Raw genomic sequence first — 25,694 nt, forward strand, 5'->3', positions numbered from 1 at the left:
TACTTACTTGCATCTATGCATGTTCAAAGTAATAAGTGCGTGACATATTGCTATGTAGTAAGATTCTTCACTTAACTTATATCTTAATCGTACCATTCGATCATAATAAATTAATATAATTTGGTGTCTTTATCAAATAATATTCTTTTTCAGAATGCTATGGTACTTGAAGTTCAACTATTTTCAGCATTTTGACCAACAAAAAAAAAACTATTTTATCTATATAGAATAGAAGAAGCAAAGTCATATTATTGTGCCAAGTGTCAAAATATAAATTAAACATGTGTCCAATTTTAGGACAAATCTCCAACTAATTCGGAGGTTCAAAAATAATTTAAAATAGAAATTTAAATATATGCTAATGCAATTGTACATCTGATTCTCATGTTTGATTTGAGGTTTTTTTTATTTGTTAAAAGAAGTTCAGGTTTAAAACTTCCATGTTTGTTCTGTTATTTTTTTTAATTTGTTAAAAGAAGTTCACAACGTTTAAAACTTTCACATGTTTGTTGTTCGGGTTTTTCTTTAATTTGTTTATAGAAGTTCACAAACTTTAAAACTTCTAATTTAGTATACGTCTACTTCGACTTTCACGTTTGTTGGTATGCTTTTCTTAATTTGTTAAGCCAGAAAATTTTAAAAAAAAATTACTTTGATCCACGTCTGGAGTTGACTCCCATGTTTGGAATTGGCCGTTTTGCAATATAAATAGATTTCACAAATAAACAGGAAGAAACATTTTTTTTTAAATCACGATCATCTTCCCAAACGTGGGCATCCTAACCTAACTCCATAAATTATCCACTTTCTCCATAACTACATCAACAGTTTTATGCGGCTCCTTTTAATTCCTTTTTCATTCTCTTTTTTGCGTTGGTCAGAATACAAAACTTTACAAATATGGCTACAAAACTTCATGACATCAGACAAATTTCAAGCAACTCCATGCAATGAAATTTAAAAGTTAGAGTAGTTCAAATGTGGGAAATTTCGGATCGCTACAAGCCTGAAATACCTTATTCGATAGGGTTGGTAATACAAGATGCAAAGGTAACATATTTATAATTACTTTTACTTTTTTCTTCCTCTTCTCTACTGCTATGGTTCATAAGTTTTCCAAAATTTTCAAATAAATGAAAATTTCTACGTGAAACTATTTGCGTAGTACCCTTATTTCTCTTTCTGTTTCTAACGTTGTTTTCCCATTTGCTTATTAGTTTCCAGCAATCCTCAAATAGATGAAACTACCTACTTGAATTGATTATGTGGTGTAGTCTTATTTCTATTTTTGTTTATGAACATCTGATTGGTAATTGTTTACTAATTTCCAGCAAAAGCAAATTATTACCAATATATTACATCTTATATAATCCATCTCAGAAACAAAATATGATGTTCCTCCTGAAACTGCTGCAAATTCTAACAATATGCATATATTCTACCAAAGGAAGTTACAATGTTTGTTGACAATTGTTTAATCTCTATAACTACTGCAAATTTCTAAAAATATGCGCATTATGCCTAAAAAATTTACAATGTTTGTTGACAATTGTTTATTAATTTCAAGCACTAACAATTTATACCAATCTAATACACCCTAACAATTAATATGATTTTCTAGTGTGATCGTATACATGTCTCAATCGGGAAGTATGTTACTAAGTTCGTTAGGAATAAGATACAGGAACTCGGCTTATATCGCATGACCTACTTTCTTGTCAGACCAAATAATTTGAAATTAAAGACTACGACATACAATTTGAGGCTAACAATAACGCAAAGGACAATAGTTGAGGAAATTATTGATGCTTCAAATTCATGTAAACCACTATTAAATATTTTATTTTTTCGTTAATCTTATTATTAATTTCATGTAGCTAAACTAAACTTTAACATTTTATTGTATTTAATTATTTCATATTTTCTGTTATTTCATAAGCTGACCTAACAAGGCAAAGTTGATTATTTGGGATGAGGCACCCATGATGCATAGATATTGTTTTGAACCTCTTGATAAAAGTTTAAGAGATATTCTTAGATTTAGAGATGCATCCAATTTAGACCGACCATTTGGAGGTAAAACAATTGTTCGTGGTGGTGACTTCGGAAAAATATTACTTGTCATTCCAAAAGGTACTAGGCAAGATATTGTTAATGCATCTCTCAATTCTTCTTATTTGTGGCCTCACTGTCAACTCTTAAAGTTAACAAAGAATATTAGATTGCAAGGTAATGAAATAGGAACTCATCTGGATGAGTTGAGAGTTTTTTTAGATTGGATTTTGGCAATTGGCGATGGCATGGTTGGTACTTCTGTTGATGGCTATGAAAAAGTCCAAATACCAGATGATCTTTTGATAAAACAATCTGTTGATCCAATATCTGCAATTGTAGAAAGTACATATCCCGATTTCAACAATCGTTGCAGTAATATAGGATACCTCCAACAAAGAGCCATTCTTGCTCCAACCCTTGATACAGTGGAATCGATCAACGAATGTATGATTTCACTTAATGAAAGTTCTGAGAAATCATATTTGAGTTCCGATACAATCTGCAACTCTGACCATACTTGTTCAGCATTGGAACATGTACACACACCAGAATTCTTAAATACTATTAAATGTTCAGGAGTTCCAAATCACCCTCTTACTCTAAAGGTTGGTATTCCAGTGATGTTATTAAGAAATATTGACCAGTCAGCAGGATTATGTAATGGAACAAGGTTGATCATAACCAAACTTGGAAATCAAGTTATTGAAGCCAAGGTTTTATCAGGACAGATGGCTGGACAGAAAGTGTTTATTCTAAAAATGACACTGACTATATCTGATGCTAGAATTCCATTTAAGTTCCAGCGAAGGCAATTTTCAATCGTTGTATCTTTTGCCATGACAATCAATAAAAGTCAAGTACAGTCATTGTCTCGCGTGAGATTATTTTTGAAGAAACTTGTGTTTACACACATACAGTTATATGCTGCTCTTTCCCGGGTGACAACTAGAAAATGATTAAAAATATTGGTTTATGATGACAATGGGCAAATAAGTATTGAAGCTACAAATGTAGTATTTAAAGAAGTTTTTCGAAATTTAATTTGATACTCGAAAGATAATCAATATCTTTTTTGAGGTTTAAGTACTACTTTTCTTGCTGAGATTCATGAACCAACTGGGAAATTGGCTGCTGAGATGATTCCTCAAACATGGAATATGTACGATTTAGTTTTTGGTAATTTTTAAATCTTTTTCTGTTACACTATTCTAGATATATAAAATAATATTTCATGAAATATTGCACATACAAATTGTTCAGCAAATGCCATTACATGGATTAACTGTAGTTGTTACATCGCATTGATGAAGAATTATTGAATGTCATGTGCGCAAGTGGTTTGAATGTGGTAATTCATCAACTGGATAATGTGACATTCTATCAATTGTGATATATTTTGACTGGATAAAATAAAATTATGGCGGTTTTCATATACTGCTAATCGATCTACTCAATTTTTTTATGTCTTTTATTGGAGTGATACAACATGACTGCTTCTCAATAGCTTACTGCTACGTGTTGTATTTTCTACTACTTTATTATTTGATTATGCTCTTTCTTACTTTAACAACAAAAGTATGATCAAAGTCACCATTCTGTTAATGATGCATTCTCCATTTAGTGCTCGAATTGTTAACGTGATCTCACGACTGAAAAAACTTAATGACATACGGAATGCAAGTGTCTTACACTTCCTTTTCATTATTATTATTATTATTCTCACTCTTCAAGTAATTAATTTATAAAGTAAAATTTCCCTGATATAAAGAAGTTTGGCTTTAGTTCCAGCTCAATAGTTCCAAGAGACAAGTGAATTGGCTGTCAGACAACTCAAAGAGTTGAAGAATGTAGGAACTAATGACGGTTCCTCAACAATAGTGTCGTCACCCTTTCTATCCATAGACCTAGCTACTCATGCTGCTTTTTCCTCTGTCCAGGGCCTCAGAAAAATTCTTTTGAGTGAGTAACATGGCATGTATGAATGTTATGCTGTTCTTTGTACACATTAGAATAGTGGTGGACACGAAGCAATTTTCACAATTACTGAATCTGTAAGTTCAAAGACTGCGTTATTAAAGCATGAGGTTCATTTTGTATTGGGTAAATTAAATACTAAAATCGCTACAGATGGAATATCTAGCACTCTTAAAGATGTCAATAAGCATCCAATATTTAGACATGAAGCAGACGAAACGATTGGTTCTTGTAGCACACCCAAACATAGATCTTAAATTACTACAATTTATGTGTTGTATTTTAAATGATTTTGATGTCGAAGGTCCATTTCTCTCCAGACTCCAGGTATGAGAATTAGAATTTACTGCTAATTCTGCACCTATATATGGATAAACCTTAAACTCAATTCAATGATTTATGTTGTTGCATTGGAATTTTATTTTGTGTACTTCACATACTTTTCACCTTTGATTAAATGTGAGACTTCAAGTAGGTAATCGTTATCTTGACGCAGATGAAAGTTTTCGACCTTGAAAGCAAAGTTATCAGTCTATACATTTCAGCTAACCGGTATCTACCATGTACAAAATTTACAGATATGTTGATCAATGTATACCAGCAATTTAAAAATCACAGCAATCCTGATTTTGAAATCGTCTTTATTTCTTCTGATGAAAACTTGGATGCATTTAACACTTATTGATCCTTTTTGTATTAAATTTAAAACCTTAATTTCCAAATTTGGTATCTGTCATCAGAATTTGGCTTTGATTGGTGTTTGAAAGGTTTTTATGGATTTGTCGTTTTTAGTAAGGGATTCGGTATCTTATTGTAATATATAGTGAAGTTTGTGAATGATAAGAAAATGGAAAGTACGAGCTTGTGAAAGATATAGGATAAAGGAATGTTTGTGTGACAAGGCTTATGAGGCACAAGGAGACCAGAGAGCTTATGGCTATGAAATACATTGGGAGAGGACACAAGGTTTGCATTATTATTGTCATCAAATCAATTAATTGAACTAAGCATCTTCCAATTGATATAAATTTCTTATGCTCGTTATCTTACTATTATTGTTGTTGCATATTTTTCTAATTATCAATTAAACATGTATGCAATTAGCAATATCATGTAATGTTCTATGAAGTTGAGATGTCACCTTTTATTGTAGATTGATGAGAATGTAGCAAGGGAGATTATTAATCACAAATCACTTCGACATCCAAACATAATTCGATTCAAGGAAGCAAGTTTGTGCGCTTATGTTTTATTATTCTGCAATCCCTTATTGATAATATTGGTTTGTTTTGAAAATGGCAAAAAAAACTAAGGAATAACTGGCCTAATTGTTGTGCATTTGTTTTTGTGAGATACAGGTGTTAGTGACTCCCACTCATCTTGACATTGTTATTGAATATGCAGCTGGTGGAGAACTGTTTGAGCGCATTTGCAATGTAGGAAGGTTTACCGAAAATGAGATATATTTTTAAATTTTAACTTTGTTAGTAATCAGTCTCACATAGACTACCATATAGAAGGATTCTGAAGGATAAAGAAATGGTAATGATGTATGTGATTTTAAAAGGTCACATTTTTGTGATTTTAAGAGCCTTGGTTTACTATCTTCAATGTTTCTCTCATCTGGTTTCTTGCTGTTGTCATTTCAAGCCAGGTACTTTTTCCAACAGCTTATTTCAGGAGTCCACTACTGTCACAAAATGGTGAGAAACTTACAAGAATTTACCTAAAAAAAAAAATTCTTTATGTATGAACGTATGAACATAAATTTAGATACATCTTAGGCCCGAACTTATGTGTGTAAGTTTTATTCCAAATGCCAGTTTTTTAGTTTAAAGGAGCTTAATCTTCATCAAGCTTTTACTGCCTCTGCAGCAAATATGCCATACAGATTTGAAACTGGAGAATACCCTTCTTGATGGAAGTCCAGCTCCACACTTGAAGATATGTGATTTTGGATACTCAAATGTTAATGATATTCTGGTGATTTGTATATATAGACTTATTATCCCCCTTAGAAAGGCTCATAGTTTCCGTCCTGCAATTGCAGTCAGCCCTGTTGCATTCGAGGCCAAAATCAATTGTTGGTACTCCAGCTTATATTGCTCCTGAGGTCCTATCCAGAAGAGAATATGATGGCAAGGTATCTGTGTAATTACTTATGTGATCTTTTACATTTGGTGGAGGGGCATTATGCAAATGATTGTTGTCTGGCATCTATTTGTGTGCAGCTGCATTTGCATCCATATGGAGCAATCTATAACATATGGTCTTTATTTCCTATTTAGTGTATATGCTTACTTTTGTTAAAGATCTAACTGATGAGATCTCTTATGGTCATGGACGCTTACACTTGATAAGTACTGATACTCAATTCTGATACCTCTGATGCCTGATGACTTGCGCTTCTTGAAAATTGTGACAAGGATATTGAACCTATTGTTTCGCAAAGTTGAGAAGTTGTTGTTACCATGCTTGAGTTCGAGAAATCAGGCAATTCATTTGACATTCTCTTCATGCCGATACCCAGATTGTGAAACTGTACCATGTCACCAGTTTGATGCGACATTTAAGATAATTGTGTGTTTTCGACCAAAGTGATTTTGTTCCTTAAGAAGCTTCGGAATTTCTCACACCTTAATACTATTACTTCTCATTTCTCAGGCAGAATTGTGGTTACTATACAAAGGTGTACTCCCAATTGATAACTTAGTTGGTGGGAGCATCCATCGTAACTACGATTTACTCCTCCTGCATAGGCTTTATATTGTGGGAGTTAACTAATTAATGGGTTACTTGATTGATCAGATTAATGTCTTATAATAAAAATGACCAATCATTTAAGGTTGCATTTCTTACGAATATTGTCCTCACTAGATATATTTACAACAAGATATTCCTTCATGAATTGAATGTATGAATACCCAATGTTTTTATATATTTATAAAATAATATCATTTGCACATTATGTCTACTGTATTTTTTAAATAATATTTTCTTATAAAAATTATATTTAATATTTTTGCGCAACGCGCGGGTACGAATACTTAGTAATACATAGAAATGTAAATTGTGTAAGGGTAGGTTAGTAAAAATTTGAAATTTGACGAAACAAGCTATCCACTCTCCGTGGGGAGAAATTGTCGCACGAGCGAGTCAACCCTTGGGCCTCGGGCCTGTGCCACCCTTACGCGCTCTCTCTCATTCCCATTTCATTTCATTTTCTACGCCCAAAAAGCTTCTAAAAAAGCACCATAACGAGAAAGAGTGTGATAAAGGAACTCTTGATCTCATCCATAAGGAGCCACACCTGATCTGAGAGACTGAGATTGAATTGAAACCCTAACTCTTGAAGAAAACCATGTGGAGAAGACTTTCTACCCAGTGTCGGACTCTAAGCCAACTCCGATCTACCCCTAAATCCAATCGGTTTTCCGCCGCCGCCGCCACCTCCTTATCGCCGTCTCCGGCGGATTTCCGGCCCGCGGTTCCTTTCTCCTCTCGCCACTTCAGTACTGCTTCTGGTAACGCTAATTTCATCAGATCTTAAGCATTTACACACACATATATGCGTTTATTTATATATATATGTATTGTATATTTGATTTGTTTTTGTTGTGAATTCATTGTTGTGTGGAGCAGAAAATGTTGTTAAGAAGAGCGTGGAGGATGTAATGCCAATTGCGACCGGTCACGAGCGCGAAGAGCTTGAAGCTGAGCTTCAAGTGAGTGATTTTTAATCGTTTTGGATTTTGATGTTATATGTTTGCTTCTACTAATAGTCTAATTGAAATATATTGATTTAAGCATACTTGTGAGTTGTGACTGTAACTTATACTTGATATGTGTGTTTGTTTCGTGCTTAGGGAAAGGAACTTCTCGACATTAACTTTCCTGAAGGTCCTTTTGGCACAAAGGTCAGTGTGCATATTCTTTTTGTGTATAAATTGGCAAAACGTGGTTGTTGCTTCTTGTTTTTGTTACCTTTGTTGTCAGTTAATGAAGTTTTTATCTTATCCGATGGGTATCATTGTATTAGATAAAGCCAGTAGTTTGCATTTGTAATGATACTTAGCTCTTCCTATCAAGGATAATGTGCATCACTCATGAGTCATGAATAGGTATTGTTGGAATAGCCGTTTGTTTAGGTATTTGACTGAGTTTCTCTATATACTGATATGTATGAGTACGGTTTCTATTAGGTCATATTGAGTATAACTAAACTGAAGTTTCGTCCAGCATTCAGTATTGCTTTTTTAGGGTGTATACATTACAAGTGTCTGAAAGAAGATGCCCATGTTCGCCTTGTAAAGATTCCAATTTCTGTTCCTTCACATATATCTAGTTCTGAAATGTTCATATATTTTCTATAGCCACTGCGACTTTCTTAAGTAAAGTACTCCCTCTGTTCCATTATACGTGGCACCATTTATTTTCTATTCCATTAAAAAAAGAATGACGCATTTCTATTTTTGAAAACAATTTACCTTTAAACTTCCTATTTTACCCTTAATGGCATGCCTTTATAGCAACAAAAATCTCATGGCATGTTTAAGACCACAAATTTCAAAAGTTTTTTTCCTTTCTTAAACTCCATACCTAGCCAAATTATGCCTCAAATTGAAACGGAGGAGTAATAAATTGTAGGTAGGTGCTGCTTTCCCTCTTTCAAGTGCAACGGTGAGCATTTGATCCATAATATTTAGCAAGACCTTTATTACTGTTTTGAACTTAGATAAGTAGTAAATGTTAAACATGATGCTGTATTTCGTATAAGGAGGGGAGGGGCATCAAAGCTAGTTCTTGCCCCATGTTTTCTGGCACTAGTGAAGTAGAAGTAGATGAGCTTCACCTCCCCTCTTATGTGCAATTTTGAAAGGGTTGAAAAAGATGAGTGAGGACTGTGAACTCTCTGTGCTTTCACTTTCTAACCGAATGGCAAATCGAAACGTGTTCCACACTTCAACAGTTCAACTTCTTCTCCTTCTATTCTTGCTTCAAGCGACCATGATCAAATTTAGATAAGAATAAATCTGTTTAATTGCAGTGCAGTGCAGTGCTGCTTACTTCTTTGTCTTTGTGTTTGCTGTGGAATACTGAATAGTCAATACTATCTCCTTCTATGGATCACTCTCAGTAATCTAATGATGTGCCAGCTGTTTGTTGGCAGGTGAGCTAATGGCTAGTGTTATTATCACTCAAATATTGCCCCTAGTTCACGTGCTTATGTTCTTTTTGCTTTGCTCTTTCACAAGATATATTGCTATTAAGCTGGACGCAATATTGTCAGTTTCTGTAATTAGCTTGTACATGGAAACAAAAAGTGATCATTTTGGATGGCATCTTCCATTAACACTTGTACATGGCTATAAATTATGGTCAGCTTAGATGGGTTGTATCTTGAAAGCAATGGGTTTCGTAGTATTTAACCTTTCATCATCATTTTTTATTCATAAGGCATAACCATTCACCTACAAGAAAGACATGTACATGTGTGAATAAGTGCACATGCATACAAGTATGTAAACTTGCGCAGCTTAACATTTTCTTTGCTATGAGAAGCTTAAACAGATCAGTTCAAATTCTCAGACTGTTACAAAGTCTTCCTTTCTGCCTGAGGATGGGTACTTCGACTAGATCTTTCAGAATTCACTAGGAACTTGTCAAACATTGAAATACTCATGTCAAACTCATACCTCAATCGAATTCTTCACATGTCTTTCAGTACTCCAATGTTTAACTTGTTTTGTGTGAGTTGGCTAAAATCTTTGTTATATTTTTTGTGTCACATTTTAAAACGCACAAATGTAATTATCATGTCGCCCTTGGGCTTTGGTCTAGTAGCAAGAGCGCGGCAAATGATGTGTGGGTTAGGTACACGTTGTGAGTTCGAACTTTGCCGCAGAGGGGTTTAAGTGGAGAAAGGGTAGAGAGGCGACCCATTATCCACCGAGTTTCAAACCGTCTCTCAGGAATTTCTCGATATAAAAAAGTGTAATTATCGTCGTGTTGTCAACAATGAGGTCTGCGAATGTAAAACATTGTGTGCCTATGAGTCCTCAAACAGGTCTAATTTGGACGTGCACTGCTATTGCTTCTTATGTATGGTTTCTGGATAATGAATTATTTCTCAACAAAAATAAAAGGATTATGCGTAAATAGATTGTTTAGATTGATAAACTACTACTGTTGTAAGTTTTCGTTCCAATTAGATATGTAGGAGTATGATCAAATAATTGAATATGTTTAAATGTAGGAAGCACCAGCTGTTGTTAAATCCTACTATGACAGAAGAATTGTAGGATGTCCAGGAGGTGAAGGCGGTAAGTCTCCGTAACAGATTCAGAGAAAAAAAAAGTCTCCATTACAGATTTTTCCTTATAGCCGGTTCACTCAATCTTCTGAGTCTTTTTCTAATTTAACAGAAGATGAGCATGATGTTGTTTGGTTCTGGCTCGAGAAGGGCAAGCCACATGAATGCCCAGTATGCACACAGTATTTTGTGGTAAGTACAAAATTTCTATCTTGGGCCATATTATTAAGTTCTAGGCTGTTAGGGAATTTGTAGATACATGAATTCATATCCGTCTGTATGTGAAAGGCAGCTGCTTTCGTTAATCAGCTGAAATTTCAAATTCCTTCCAGCAATAGGGGTGACATTTTGCATCTTCTTTTTTTCAAATATTGAGAGGGGTAGGTGGGAGGAAGGGAGGGAATCTGAGCTGTAAAGTTCTACTTCTAGCCAACAATTGTCCAAGTATGGTGATGGTATGCTATGTCTCAGCATCAATAATGCCAGTCAAAATAATGAGCTGATCCATGCTGACTTTAATTTCTTAAGCTTGTACTCGTAATGAAGCTCATACTGGGAATGATTTAATTCTATGCAGTTGGAGGTGGTTGGACCTGGAGGACCTCCGGATGGACATGGTGATGACGATGATCATCACTGATAGTGGTTTGCAATTTTTCTGCCGGAATAAATCTAGTTGAGATGATGAGAGATTTAGTTGCTCTACAAACTCGGGATTCAAAAGTTTTGTGGTTTTGTTTGCTTTTTGTGGATCAGTTGTTCTTATGGCTGCTGTGGCAGTGAAGTTGAATAGTTTTGCTTTTAGAATTTAATCTTAGACTTGACATACCCTTGGAATTACACACCCAGTTTCTCCGGATGCCGAGTTCAATAATCAATAGCCACATATTGGATTTTTTGTAATTCTTCCTTTTTGTTCGTTGAAGTGCTTATGTTGGCATAACTTGGACTTGAACCAAATGGTTTTTTGTCACTACCCAACTGCCGCAACATGCTTTCATAACGCTTACTTTATAAATTGGTAAACTGGTAAAGCGACAACAGGTGGCTCCTCGCTCATATGACTCGCAAAAGATGATGTGAAATGGAGATGTTACCCCTATTGTGCAGCTTCATGTTCCGTCGTACAAAATCATAAATATACGAGCCTTTTTCATCTTACCAGTGAGTACTTAACTTCATACTGAAGGTTAGGAAATGTAATCTGAGCTTATAAAATTGTGAATTGAGCTGCTACAAGTCCCTTTCTCTGTTATAAATTGGACTAAGCCCAACCCAGAGAGCTGACTCAGCTTGTCCTAACCGAATAACCGAGTAGAGTAAGCATCACAGGGGTCGGGCTTCAGTCCAAATTAAGCAACTTGACATTTCAGCCAAGGTTTAATCAAATTTGGTCTGAATAAAGATATTTTATACTAGCATTTTTTTTTTCTTTAATAGAATGATGAATACAGAAATGTCTACTATTTGGGGTTCATAAATTCTGAGTAGACTAACTAAATGTATTACATAAATTAAAAGTATCTCGCATATGAAAAGAGTTAAGCGCAAAATAACACACGACTTTATCTTAGCTTCTTAGCACCCCTTGCAAAGTCACATTTGCACTCGTTCAAAAAGACAAAAATAGAAAACTGCGTGTGACAGTCAGGCAACATTCCTTCTATTTTTGACAGAACCAATTTTATAACCTATCACTGCACACGTATGATGTACCCAAACAGCTTTCTATTGAAGAAAAAAAGAAGAAAATAATGTGGTGCTTTGAACAAGAATGTTGCTCAAGCGGAAAGCACTCAAAACCTCCAACCCGAAGATCTTGGTTCTATTCACCAAGGGGGTAAAAATGGAAAGTTTTTGGAAAGAGGTAAAAAATAAAAAAACCGTGTGTACGCATTGGTGGAGCCACTTATAACTAAGAGGTGCCAATTGATACTCATTCCCCAGAAAATTACACTGTGTTGTTACATATTAATTTTTGTTTTATGCATATATATTATATGCTAACACTTTTTAATGAAAATACTAGCTCCGCCATTAAGTGTACGTATTACCTTGATACCTGCCCAAGTTTTGCTTCGCAGAGGTTCAAGCATGGAATAACAAACAACTATCTAACTCCAAATTATAGAATAAGGAAAAACGGAATATTAAGTGAAGTATATTATTGAGATGGACATGGAAAGAACTATGAAAAAAAATCGAATAAATAAGACAATAGAGGGGATTGGAAGTTTTTCCTTTTCTGGTACAAAATGAATATTTTCCTAAGTTAAAACACCTTTTTAATTATTTCCTTAATCAAGGACAAGTTCTTTTCATTTTTAGGTTCGAAGGTTAAAGAAGAAGCAATATTCTATGATGCTTGACTCATAAGGATTGATTATCTTGTAATGGTAGCTCAGAAAAGAAAAGTACTTAAAATAGTGCTCATAGTGTGAGAGGAATAAAATGGAATTCATTCTCAATTTCTCATTATAAAACAGAGAGAGAATTTTTTACCAATTATGGACAAACACCCAAGAATATTGCTAGCTGTTTTATATGCGCTTCTATTGGTTTATTTTGAGTTTAAAACAGTAAAAAAGCAGAAAATCAGAATTAGATCCAAAGTTTTAACTAGTGAGTGTCACACCTCCTTTTTTTTTGAGGGGTAGAGAGTTTTTTTCCAATTGAAGTGACATTATTCAAAATGAGATTATTTATTGAATTCAGAGTCGCAACTCGGAATTATTTATTTACGGTGTTCCGAGTCACCATTTATTTTAAAATCCCAAATCAAGGAAGTTTGACTCTCTTTAAAAGTCTGCGAATACAGAAGACCGGGTAAGGAATTCTGTTAACTCGGGAGAAGGTGTTAGGCATTCCCGAGTTTCGTAGTTTTAGCACGGTCGCTTTTAATTAAACTTGGCTTAATAAATTATTTAATTACGTATTTTTAGAATCTATGTATATTTTACCTTTTACCGCTTTTAATTATGGCATTTATGGATTTAATCTTTGAAACGGATTACATATGGGTAAGTCTATTTTATTTGAGGCGCTAAAATCATGTCACGCGTACGTGTACACAATTAGTCACGCTTGCTTTATTAATTTAGGATTGTTTGGCCGAAGTTGCGCGAACGCATACCTCGATTTAATTTTGGAAATCGTAATTATGTCACGCGAACGTGTACATAATCACAATACTAATTTAAGCCGCGCCTAAAAGCGTTTCTACGAGTGTTCATTTTTAAAATCGTAATCGTGTCACGCGAACGTGTACATAATCACAACAATTTAATTAAATGCGTGCCTAAAAGAAACCTTTCTACGGATATTTATGAACTGTTAATTCATCTAGTTTTGGGGCTGTTTGTAGAAAAAATCCAAAGAGATAGAAATAGAAGTCCACCTCACATGCTAAATAATTAAACAACCTATTGCCAATAATAATTGGCGTCTATCTTTGGATACATGCGTGGATTGGGTCAAAGCAAGCTGATTTTTTATTCATAACAACGAGAAAAAAAATAAAAATAAAATAAAAATATCATGTCTCACAATTCTAGTAGTCTCGAAAGGAAGGAAAGCATGAATTAAAGGGAGGCCCAAAAGGTCCAAAACCATAACAAGGATTAAATAGCAAGGCCTGTAATTGATCACGTTAAAAGAGCCCAAATTTATAAATTCTGGAGGTCTAACATTAATTTCCAAATCCAAACAAAACATGTAAATAAAAATGAATATGGTTCATGATTTGTCATGCGATTACATCAAATAACAATAGACAATTGAAATTACAAGGTTGATTAATCGAAACTAATGATGCCTTCTTTTACAACTTTCCAAGAAGAAAGAAAAAATGACTTAAGCTAGTGACTTTTCAATCTCCTTGTTGATCTTGATTTACAATGAGATAGCCATTGGGCTACCCTCATAAATCACTTGACCATAAGCAGTAGCTAAACACACAAATGCAAATGAGATTAGTCTAACTGTTGAATAATTTCTGAGTTTAACCAAAGAACAATTTCACTTTAAACTCAAAAGATCAAAACAAACTAATTCTTACTAATCAGCCCCCTGCAAACACTATTTCAAACATGAACCACCTATTTCCAGTAAATAAGTCATTATTCATGGTACAATCAATTAGACATGGAGGTGTTTTGAACCTCAAAGAACCTTTAAGCTAGATCAATGACCTATCTATGACATTATGCTTGAACCATGAGTAAACTAAAAAGATAACATGTAATTGAAATGATTCATGAGCAACAGTAGGATCAACAAAGTTAGACTTTCTTATTTCAAGTCATTCAAACCCTTTTTAGAACAATTCATAAAGAAGGTAAAATATCAAGTAAGCACAACGACCATCTAAAATTCATAGATTTCAAGCTTAATTTTATTGTGCTAAGTTCAGAATCGTACAAAGTTTATCAATGTGTACCTTAAAGCAGCAAAGGTAAGTAAAAGAGAAAATAAGTCTCTGAAATTCTGAGAAGAAGCAGCAGTAAGCACACAAACAATAGGAACAACATAAGAATGCTTTGAAGCTCAACCCTAAAAATTTAGAAATGAACCAAAATAAAAATAATGAAACAATGTCTATGAACACTGATTCTTTCCAGAAATGCCCAGATTTCTTCTTGTTAACGTGTGAAATTTCAGATTTTCAGAGAGTATTTCTTTATGTTTTTGTTTCTGAAATCCCAGAGTTGGTTTTCCAGAATTTTCTTTGCTAAAATGAAAGTGAAGAAAAGAGGATTCTCAAAAATCAATGCAGGATCAGTGTCAAATGAAAAGGAACTTTTAGGTTTTTAGGGAATTTTTTCGTGTGTAAAATCTTATATAGAATATATGAGAGCCCTATGAGGGAATCCGATCAGCTCCAAAGAATCTGTTACACTCCATATTTTTATACATGAAAGTACGCCATAAATAAATTGATGAAAGCTCGGAAATGAGATGTTACATCCTACATTTTTATACGTTAAAAATTTCGTCGTAGGTTAATCGACGTGAATTCGGGAATGAGGTTATTTTGAAATTATAAGCATTATGCTATTTCAAACACGTGATGAGTAAATTCGTGAAGGAGAAAGGGTAAGCAAATCGAAGAAAAGGAATTTCGTCAAAGTTTGAAATTTTGGGATAAAATACGGCCCGAGCTATAATACCCGGTATTTATGGACTAGTACCATACAAGGTACCACATGACCACGATAGTAAGGTGTATAAAGTATGTTAAAAAGTGAGTAGTATTTTAAAGTAATTTGAGATAATTTTTAATTATGTGGATAATCGGATAATTATTGATATTTGTGGGAGATTAATAATTAGTGAATACTTAATTAGGATCTTGGATTGGATAAGCCTAAGAGGTAAAAACGTGGCAGCAAGTAAGGATTAAATAATGACTAAGCAAGTCTTGAAAGTTAGGTAGAAAGATTTGAGAATTGTTTGGTCAAGTAATCCAAAAGGTAGGCCCCACTCGATTTGACAAAGAAATAACCTCCCTTCAATCATTAAATAGAAACGGGAAGTGCATATGTTTAGCAGCGAATCTTTAATAAGAATTCAACCAAAGTTGCTTATCATCTTAGCAACGTAGTTGCTTCAATATTCCATTCAAAACGGGAGATTTCATAGCATCTTCAAGCAATTCTTACAAGATTTCAACCAAACTTCTTGCAACCAAACAATTCCAACGAGAATTGTTATAACCGTAGCAACGTAAAATTTTGCAGTTCTTAAGGAGTATGGTGTAACCTTTTCCGAGAATATCATACAGATTTTTCCCTACTCCAGGTATGTTAAGGCTATCCCTTCTTTCTTTTTGGCATGATCCGCACAATACAAATGAAACGAGCAAAATACGCAACTTTCATAAATGACTCTATTCATAAAAATACTAGGGGTGTCTATATTCTTGATTTTCCCATGTGAATTATTATTATATTCTCTATTCATGGGTCTTAGAAAAATACGTATTTGATAAAGTTTGTCTGAAAGGCATATTGATTTTATGATATTCGAGAAATCTTATTAATGTATTTCTTATGCATTTCATACATTTATACATGTACATTGACCCATGACCAGAAGGCGTTATATACGCGTATATTATATGTATATGGGATATGAGAAAAGGTTATGGCGTTATATACGCACCACCACATGATCAGCTGGTATACGTTGATGATTTACCCACAGTGGCCGAAATGATATGATGGGATGCCCTCAGAGGCTTGATGATGTTATGAACACATATACCTATGCATGGTATGACATTTATACGCATATGCATGACGTTATAAAAATGAAATGATTCACAGAGCTATGCAGACGTACATGTCGAGTCTTTTACTCCATGTTTCTCTCATGTATATTATTTACTTATTTTCATTCCTTACATACTCGGTACATTATTTGTACTGATATTCATTTTGCCTGGGGACGCTGCGTTTCATGCCCGCAGGTCTCGATAGACATGCCGAGAGTCCTCCAAGTAGGCAATCAGCTCAGCAGAAGATGTTGGCACACTCCATTTGTTCCGGAGTTTCTTATGTGGTCAGTATGATTAGGACATGTACTGATTAGTATGGCGGGGCTCTGTCCCGACCTTTATAATATTTATGTATTCTTAGAGGCTTGTAGACATATGTCGTGTACGTGAAAGATTGTACGACCTTGTTAGCCTATGTTTTGAGTTTATAAATGATGATGTTGGCCTATTAGGCCCGTATGTCATGTGTATGTGATGATGTAATAAGAAAGATATGTTACGTTGGTACTCGGTTGAGTAAGGTACAGGGTGCCCATCGCGGCCCATCGATTTGGGTCATGACAAAAGTGGTATCAGAGTAGTTCTGTCCTAGAGCGTCTACAAGCCGTGTCTAGTAGAGTCTTGTTTATGAGTGTGTCGTGTACCACACTTATAAGCAGGAGGCTACAGGGCATTTAGGACTGTCACTCTTTCTTCTTACTCTAGATCGTGTGGTAGAGCTCAGTCGTAGAAATTCAAATTTCTAAATTCTATTATATTCGTAATACGACGATACCGACATCTAGAAAGACGGTTGGTAAGGGATTGAATATGGCTGTCGAAGAATTGAGTCAGAGGAACTCGATTTTGCATCATGTTTATGATGAGTAAATGTAAGGTCTCCAGCAGAATATGTGGATACTAAGACGTGCAAACTTCTTGATAAGGTTCCTTAAGGCAAGAATATCTATCCACCCCTATGGTGAAAGGCAATGAGAGATTTAGAAGATAGATACAAATTTCAACAAAGTAAAAGAAGCAAAGGTGAAGAAGGGTATGAGGTACCCAGTTAGTAAAGATGAACATTATCTACAATTTAGGAAGAGAGATATAAGCATTTTGAGTTACCTTCAACAGTAATAGAGGTATGTACAATTGGCCACACCCATTTCAGTTATGCCCTATGGGGGCTAACATGTGTAGTTTAAGGGAAGGACGGGATATCAGGATCCGGCTTGGGTTAGAGTAACCCAAAATGGTGAATGGATTGTTTGCGTTAGTTGACATTTCCAAAGGATATAGCAAATGTGCTAATAGATCTCCTTGTGAGACACCCAGATGATGCACCCTAAAATAGTACAGCTAGATATGAGTACTACAAAGATAAGCACTGGAAGCCTGGAAGGAATAAATATTATCTTAGTGTGGCTCCCGTCCCTAGCAGAGAGAGAATGTCAGGCAACCCGAAGGGCCGGTGGATGGAGCAAGGGGAACTAAAAGCAAAAGAATATCTTGTTGGAGTTTTCAGAATAAAGTGATAGACATAAATATTAGCAGGGGAATAAGAAGAGAATTAATGAAGCATTATGAATAAGATGTGATACATGGATGACAACGGTAGATCAAAAAGATAACACTATTACAGAGTCTATTGTCAAGTGAAGGAAAAGACGAGAGGTGACAGGCCTTGATACAACAAAAGAGTATAGGCCATAAAGCCATATCCTCATTCGAGAAATAAGTTCGTGACTCTAACGCGACTACCAAAAGGAAAAGTTAGACCTCAGAATAATAGAAATCAGTATGGGCGGGTGAACAAGATAAACTAAACATGAATTAGGGTCTGAGTGATTTGATAGTGGTCGACATCATGAGAATTTCAGATTTTGTTCCGACGATAAAAGAATGGACAACAGAAGGAAATTCATGAGAAATTCAGAGAATGGTCATTCAGGAAGACGCTTTCCTAAAGCAAGCAATGTGAGCAAAGTCAAGGTTAAGAGACTGTATGTGCCAGTCATAGTAATTTCCACCCTCGCGAGTAAGGAATTTCGTTATCCTTAGTTCAGAAGGACTACCGCAAGGCGAGTAAGGGTTATCGATGATGTGAAAAGCCGCCAAAAATGAAGAGGTAAAATATCTATACGTAGATCATCGTAGCACTAAATTTCAGTACTCCTCTAAAGGGGGGAATATGGAGTGATGTAGCATTAAGTCAGAAATAAATTGTTCTAGTAACTATGGAATGATAAAGGAAGAATGCGATAAGAATGAGAAAAGGATAAGATAGCACTTATTCAAAGCCTACAGGTATGCTACGATTCCAGAACATTACGCTAGCATGACGGTAAGGAGAGGAAGTAAGGGTTCCGGCCCGGGATGTTATTGATAGATAAGGATCCAGAGCAAGACGTAAGTTAAGACAAAAGAAATAACCCAAGAAAGATTACGCGGAACATTACGCTAAGATAATGGGCCAACGAGTAGTTGGTAGTTGATTCAGGAAGAGCCTAGCTATGGCTAGACAGGAGGTTACAGACTAGTCGGCAGATCGTGCAAGATAAACATAATAAAACCCAATATGGTGAATTCAGCCTCGCAGTAATGTCATTGTAATACTTGAGAAATATTTAGATAGGAGTTGGGGTAGTTAAAGGTACCGTATGAGTATTACGAAAATAAAAGAGAATTCCACTGGGAAATAGTCAAAAATTTCAGCTCAAAAGCAACCCTACGAGTACAAGGGCGTATAGGTAAGTAACTACGGATAATTATAGGAGAGGAAGGACATCAAACATTCCGTCGAGTATACGACGTAATAAGCTCGCAGCTTTACAAGAGTCAGAGGGTCCTCCCTAAGTACTACAATGAAAAACTAGCTGAGGAAGTAAGGAAGAAGGCTTCAACCTAAGCACAGTGACCTAAAGAGGAAATGTTCATATAACATCAGGCTCACAACAACATTGTATGTACTCCATGAGAAAGTGGCACCTATCGTGGCTATGAACAGGAAAAAAAATCAAAATCAAAAGGTGATATTCAAGATCATATGGATTGTACGGAATTCCAATATGTATGGGCACTAAGATAAGCCAAGCATTTATGCAACAAGTGGCATAACGACCACGAAAATTAATTCCTTACATTTAAAGAAAGATGAGAAGGAACGAAAGGAATTATTCGATCAATAATCCAGAGTTAGTTACAATCTGAACGCACTTAAGATTTTGGAGTATTATCCATGTAGCATATATATTTCCAATCATACAGCCATAGAAGACTCCGATATAAGTTAAAAGAAAGAACAAAGTCCAGGTCATAGACAAGGGATTGAATTGTTAAAAGATTATATCCTGGATATTCCATAGCGTCCATGAAAGGCTAAAGTAATACCATGAGCAGCATATCGGAAGATAGCTTAAGCCTACATAAAGGTTGATCAGAAGGAAGAGGAAACTAAAGAGTTATATCAACGAAGTAAATCAGGAATCTGATTATTGGACCCAGAAAATTATAGACCTCGCAATTGAGAACATTACAGGATTACTCTTAAATATTAGAGGTACAAGAGAGATAGTACAATAGCCATATTCTATAACGGCTCTATTATAAAGCCAGTCAGAAGAGTACCAGTCTCCTAAGAAGTTAGTATGAAGCTCTCACCGGATTGTGTATGCACCAGAGGTGCAAGTATTATAATAGAGCTTTAAGTTGTAGATGTAAATCATACCTATATGGAAGGGAAGTTATAAAAGAGATAGACTATGTGATGTGAGATTTTAAAGCAAGTAAGGTAAATGTGAATAACGTACGAGATATTCAAGTGCAGAGGATGGTGAATAGTCCATACTACAGATAAAAGGCTAGAAGCGCGAGTATTCAGTACCTAGGAATGATAGCGTCGTCGTTAGTAGCATATCTTCTAGCCTATGGTTTCTAGGTACCGAGAGACCTAGCCGAGAGAGTAAAGAAGAGTTAGATACGATGCGATGTCTCACTTGATGTTCCAGAATAATACAAGGAAATTTGTGGTGCAAGCAAGATTGCGAGCAGTATAAATGGATATATGTAGGTCGCAAGCTAAAGTATGGTAAAGCGACAAGGTTTTAGGATGACAGAAGTAAGGATAAGAAAGGGCAAGCGAGAAGGTGACGAAAATGGATAAGTCCTCGGGATTAAGCCCATGAAAACAAGAAGAGCAGATGGTTTCTCTAAGTTAGACAAAGCTCACAATAGCCTGAATTAACTCAAAGAAGTCTAATACTAATAGCATTTAGAAGAGATAGAATGCTACACCGGTAATAGAATGAGGGTGTAATTGTGATAGATAAAGGATGACGTTTGGGCCTTCGATTGAGTAATTATCTGACGAAGAAAAGTAAGGGATCTCATAAATTGGACAGGATTAAAATACCCATGTAAGGTGAATCACATTGGGATGCTGTGAGATACGGATATGAAAGCATGATATCGCCCCAGGTGGATCAGTCTGATCATTTCAGATGTTCCCCGATGAGACGTGAGCCCTAGTGATTACATAAAAGGTCAAGTTACCAATGGAAGATTATAGATCAATATTGAGGTGAATCAACAATGGATGGATAAAAGTTACAAAGTATGAGATGAGAATAGGCCATCACTCTTAAGATGAATAGTGACGAAGAAGCATTAAAGGACTTAGATTTATACATATAGGATAAGTAATGAAAATAACCTGGAGTTTGGTAGAAGACCTCAGTAACGATAAATCAAAGTAAGAGTTATGGTATTAAATTCATACGGATAGATAAACGGACCTATGAAATAAGGTATAACGATATTCGTAAGTTCAACAAAGTACCGAGCAAAGAACTTCAGTATACTCATAGATGCCCAGAGGGACATCTTATCAAGCTCTGTATATGTTTACGAAGTGAAGCCTAAAGATTGGCTAAAAGTTGAAGGGAAGAGTCACATATGAGAACATGCAAAAAAAAAAAAAAATGTCCTACAGGCTGCATGGCAGAAAGTAGCAAGAGTTACGAGATTGGAAGAATTCCGACCACAAACCGTGGGGAATGCCCTGGCCTTTTGGATTTATTCAAAGAACAGTTGCCTAAATGACAAGGAGAATAATAAAGTATTCGGAAGACATAAGTTATGAAAATGATACGTGCATCATTCAACATCCGAGCACGAATGTTCCAAAGGGGAGAATGATGTTACACCCCATATTTTCGTATGTAAAAGTACGCCATAAATAAATTGATGAAAGCTCGGAAATGAGATGTTACATCCTACATTTTTGTACGTTAAAAATTTCGTCGTAAGTTAATCGACGTGAATTCGGGAATGAGGTTATTTTGAAATTATAAGCATTATGCTATTTCAAACACGTGATGAGTAAATTCGTGAAGAAGAAAGGGTAAACAAATCGAAGAAAAGGAATTTCGTCAAAGTTTGACATTTTGGGATAAAATATGGCCCGAGCTATAATACCCGATATTTATGGACTAGTACCATACAAGGTACCACATGGCCACGATAGTAAGGTGTATAAAGTATGTTAAAAAGTGAGTAGTATTTTAAAGTAATTTGAGATAATTCTTAATTATGTGGATAATCGAGTAATTATTGATATTTGTGGGAGATTAATAATTAGTGAATACTTAATTAGGATCTTGGATTGGATAAGCCTAAGAGGTAAAAACGTGGCAGCAAGTAAGGATTAAATAATGACTAAGCAAGTCTTGAAAGTTAGGTAGAAAGATTTGAGAATTGTTTGGTCAAGTAATCCAAAAGGTAGGCCCCACTCGATTTGACAAAGAAATAACCTCCCTTCAATCATTAAATAGAAACGGGAAGTGCATATGTTTAGCAGCGAATCTTTAATAAGAATTCAACCAAAGTTGCTTATCATCTTAGCAACGTAGTTGCTTCAATATTCCATTCAAAACGGGAGATTTCATAGCATCTTCAAGCAATTCTTACAAGATTTCAACCAAACTTCTTGCAACCAAACAATTCCAACGAGAACTGTTATAACCGTAGAAACGTAAAATTTTGCAGTTCTTAAGGAGTATGGTGTAACCTTTTTCGAGAATATCATACAGATTTTTCCCTACTCCAGGTATGTTAAGGCTATCCCTTCTTTCTTTTTGGCATGATCTGCACGATACAAATGAAACGAGCAAAATACGCAACTTTCATAAATGACTCTATTCATAAAAATACTAGGGGTGTCTATATTCTTGATTTTCCCATGTGAATTATTATTATATTATCTATTTATGGGTCTTAGAAAAATTCGTATTTGATAAAGTTTGTCTGAAAGACATATTGATTTTATGATATTCGAGAAATCTTATTAACATATTTCTTATGCATTTCAAGCATTTATACATGTATATTGACCCATGACAAGAAGGCGTTATATACACGTATATTATATGTATATGGGATATGAAAAAAGGTTATGGCATTATATACGCACCACCACATGATCAGTTGGTATACGTTGATGATTTGCCCACAGTGGCCGAAATGATATGATGGGATGCCCTCAAAGGCTTGATGGTGTTATGAAGACATATACATATGCATGGTATGACATTTATACGCATATGCATGACGTTATAAAAATAAAATGATTCACATAGCAATGCAGACGTACATGTCGAGTCTTTTACTCCATGTTTCTCTCATGCATATTATTTACTGATTTTCATTCCTTACATACTCGGTACATTATTTGTAGTGACGTCCCTTTTGCCTGGGGATGCTGCGTTTCATGCTCGCAGGTCTCGATAGACAAGTCGACAGTCCTCAAAGTAGGCGATCAGCTCAGCGGAAGATGTTGGTACACTCCATTTGTTCCGGAGTTTCTTATGTGGTCAGTATGATTAGGACATGTACTGATTAGTATGGAGGGGCCATGTCCCGACCTTTATGATATTTATGTACTCTTAGAGGCTTGTAGACATATGTCGTGTACGTGAAAGATTGTACGGCCTTGTCGGCCTATGTTTTGAGTTTATAATTGATGATGTTGGCCTATTAGACCTGTATGTCACGTGTATATGATGATGTAATAAGAAAGATACGTTACGTTGGTACTCGGTCTAGTAAGAGACCGGGTGTCCGTCGCGACCCGTCGGTTTGGGTCGTGACAGAATCTGCCACCCTTATCTTAAATTTAAAGAAATGGCATCTTTTTGTACCAGAAAATGGGCAGCTGTATCTAATTTCAGCATCTTTTCTAACAAATTAAGACAACTGTCCCTTTCTAGAAGTTTTCTCTCATTTTCTTATTTCCTTTAACTCCCTCAAGTCTATGTTAACACCTTCCATTTAACCTTTTCTTTTAACTCATCATTTTATTACCCTATACCCAAAATTACTGCCCTCTTTCTCATATCAGAACCAAACGTTTAACAGATAGCAATTAACTAAACTGAATTAACAGTAAGCTAACAAACATAAGCTAAACTTGAATCAACAACTGATTAAACAAGTTGATTAAGTAGATATGCAATTTAAACCAACAAGTAATTATCAATTGACCAACTTCAGGTTCAATTCAACAAGTAGTTACTCAGAAGATTAAAATAATTTACTAGTGATTAACTATTAACCTTAGAATGGTGTCAAGCAAAATTATGATTTAACTAATGATTAACAATTAAACAGCGAATCATCAATTCTAGGAAATGAAGATGAGAAGAAAAGACTAACAGTAGAAGACAATGCTGCCGGAAAAAAAGAAGTCCGGCTAATAGCCGGCATCGCCACACGAACACGAGCACTAGCTCATACTCGAAGCGTAGCCAATGCTATATGTGACGATATCTGCCATACACCGACCAAGAGAATCACAGTTATGGGAGCTCCAAATTTCTTGCCGGTCGACCAGGTTTTAATCAAGTTCTGGTGACCATTAGTCGAATCGAGATTGATACCAATTGATAGTCCCCAATGAGATTAATCGATTGGTATAAATTTCGTCGCCACATGACCCAGATTCAGAAGAAATCAATAAAAGAAAAGGATTAGGGTTCTTCCCTTTTAGATCTAAATATCAAGCAAATATAGGAGGTTTTTGACGAAACTAATGGTAAGAAAAGAACGAGGAGATAACAAGGGTTATGGGATGACATTTTGGGGTTAATTGGAGTAGTGCCGCCGCCGTGGGCGATTTTCGGTGGCAGCGAAGGATTAGGGTAAGGAGAATAGGGTTAGAGAGGTGTGTGAGATGAGTTAGGGGCATGGGGGTTTCTTCAGACAGTTTTAAGATAATAAGCAAATGAGTTCCGAGCCGTTCGATTAGAAATTACGAACGGCCGAGATTGCTTAGGGCCGAAACGACGTCGTTTTGATTGAAGGGGTATCTGGACCGGTTAGGGGGAATTGGGGCTTGGGCGGATGGAATTGTTTTGGGCCTTTGAGGCTTGGCCCAATTCCAAATAAGACACCCTTCTTCTTTCTTTTGTTTTTCTTTCTTTTCTTTAATTTTAAAAATCTAATTTCATTAATAACTAAACTAAATAAAATCCTAAATTAGACTCTAACTTAATCTATTTGGTAGAATTAATCTTACTTATTTCACTAATTTAACACTAATTAATTTAAAACTAAAAGCTAAAATATAGACATGACTATTTTATATATATATATATGTATATTGTTGAAGATTTTCAATTAATAATGCACTTGATTAAAAATAATTAATCCTAAATGCAATAAAGATCTAAAATGCTATGCAATAAAGAATTAAATATTTTTGGTATTTTTCATGACTTTAAAATATTAAAAGTGCACAAAAATGCAACTACATGCAAACAATTAACAAAAATTCCTAAAATTTCTAGAAAAACTAAAAACAATTGGGAAAACATCTATTTATTGATTTTTGTAAGAGTATTTTCGATGAGACAAAAATTACGTGCTCACAGCTGCCCCTCTTTGCTCGAAAACATGAAGAGTTTTTGGGCAAAGATAAAGTGAGCAATCATGAACAATTTTTGCCTATTTGATACTCCATGGGAAGCACTTTGAAAAAGTTTGACCGAACCTTGCTTCAGAGGTTGCCTACATATCCTTGGTTATAAAGGAATCAGG

The 25,694-nt window shown here is 35.2% G+C and overlaps 3 protein-coding genes and 1 long non-coding RNA gene across 7 annotated transcripts; all 4 read left to right on the forward strand.

Annotated features, from left to right (window-relative positions):
* The first annotated feature begins 1,059 nt into the window (after positions 1-1,059).
* On the forward strand, positions 1,060-7,329 carry LOC104119264 (uncharacterized). Of its 4 annotated transcripts, none has more exons than XM_033652283.2 (3): positions 1,060-5,732; positions 5,905-5,997; positions 6,080-7,329. In XM_033652283.2, the coding sequence occupies exon 1, from the start codon at positions 1,983-1,985 to the stop codon at positions 3,009-3,011; it is 1,029 nt and encodes a 342-aa protein (XP_033508174.2). In that variant the 5' UTR covers positions 1,060-1,982; the 3' UTR covers positions 3,012-5,732; positions 5,905-5,997; positions 6,080-7,329. The 4 variants fall into 4 exon arrangements, with proteins under 4 accessions (XP_033508174.2, XP_070033924.1, XP_070033925.1 ...); XM_070177823.1 differs by having other exon boundaries at positions 1,060-5,571; positions 5,680-5,732; positions 5,905-7,329; XM_070177824.1 differs by having other exon boundaries at positions 1,060-5,571; positions 5,684-5,732; positions 5,905-7,329.
* On the forward strand, positions 4,936-6,317 carry LOC117273202 (serine/threonine-protein kinase SRK2H). Its single transcript, XM_070179511.1, has 6 exons — positions 4,936-4,995; positions 5,183-5,275; positions 5,388-5,465; positions 5,905-6,012; positions 6,080-6,172; positions 6,261-6,317. The coding sequence occupies exons 1-6, from the start codon at positions 4,936-4,938 to the stop codon at positions 6,315-6,317; spliced, it is 489 nt and encodes a 162-aa protein (XP_070035612.1).
* On the forward strand, positions 7,164-11,245 carry LOC104119260 (putative cytochrome c oxidase subunit 5b-like). The gene is made up of 6 exons (XM_009630709.4): positions 7,164-7,553; positions 7,672-7,754; positions 7,896-7,946; positions 10,286-10,352; positions 10,455-10,534; positions 10,920-11,245. The coding sequence occupies exons 1-6, from the start codon at positions 7,391-7,393 to the stop codon at positions 10,980-10,982; spliced, it is 507 nt and encodes a 168-aa protein (XP_009629004.1). The 5' UTR covers positions 7,164-7,390; the 3' UTR covers positions 10,983-11,245.
* A 4,658-nt stretch (positions 11,246-15,903) lies between these two features.
* On the forward strand, positions 15,904-17,078 carry LOC138895009 (uncharacterized). Its single transcript, XR_011409200.1, has 2 exons — positions 15,904-16,141; positions 16,812-17,078. It is a non-coding gene; the product is annotated as an uncharacterized lncRNA (long non-coding RNA).
* The last annotated feature ends 8,616 nt before the right edge of the window (positions 17,079-25,694 follow it).

Source organism: Nicotiana tomentosiformis, chromosome 6 (assembly GCF_000390325.3).
Source record: "Nicotiana tomentosiformis chromosome 6, ASM39032v3, whole genome shotgun sequence".
NCBI lineage: Eukaryota > Viridiplantae > Streptophyta > Magnoliopsida > Solanales > Solanaceae > Nicotiana > Nicotiana tomentosiformis.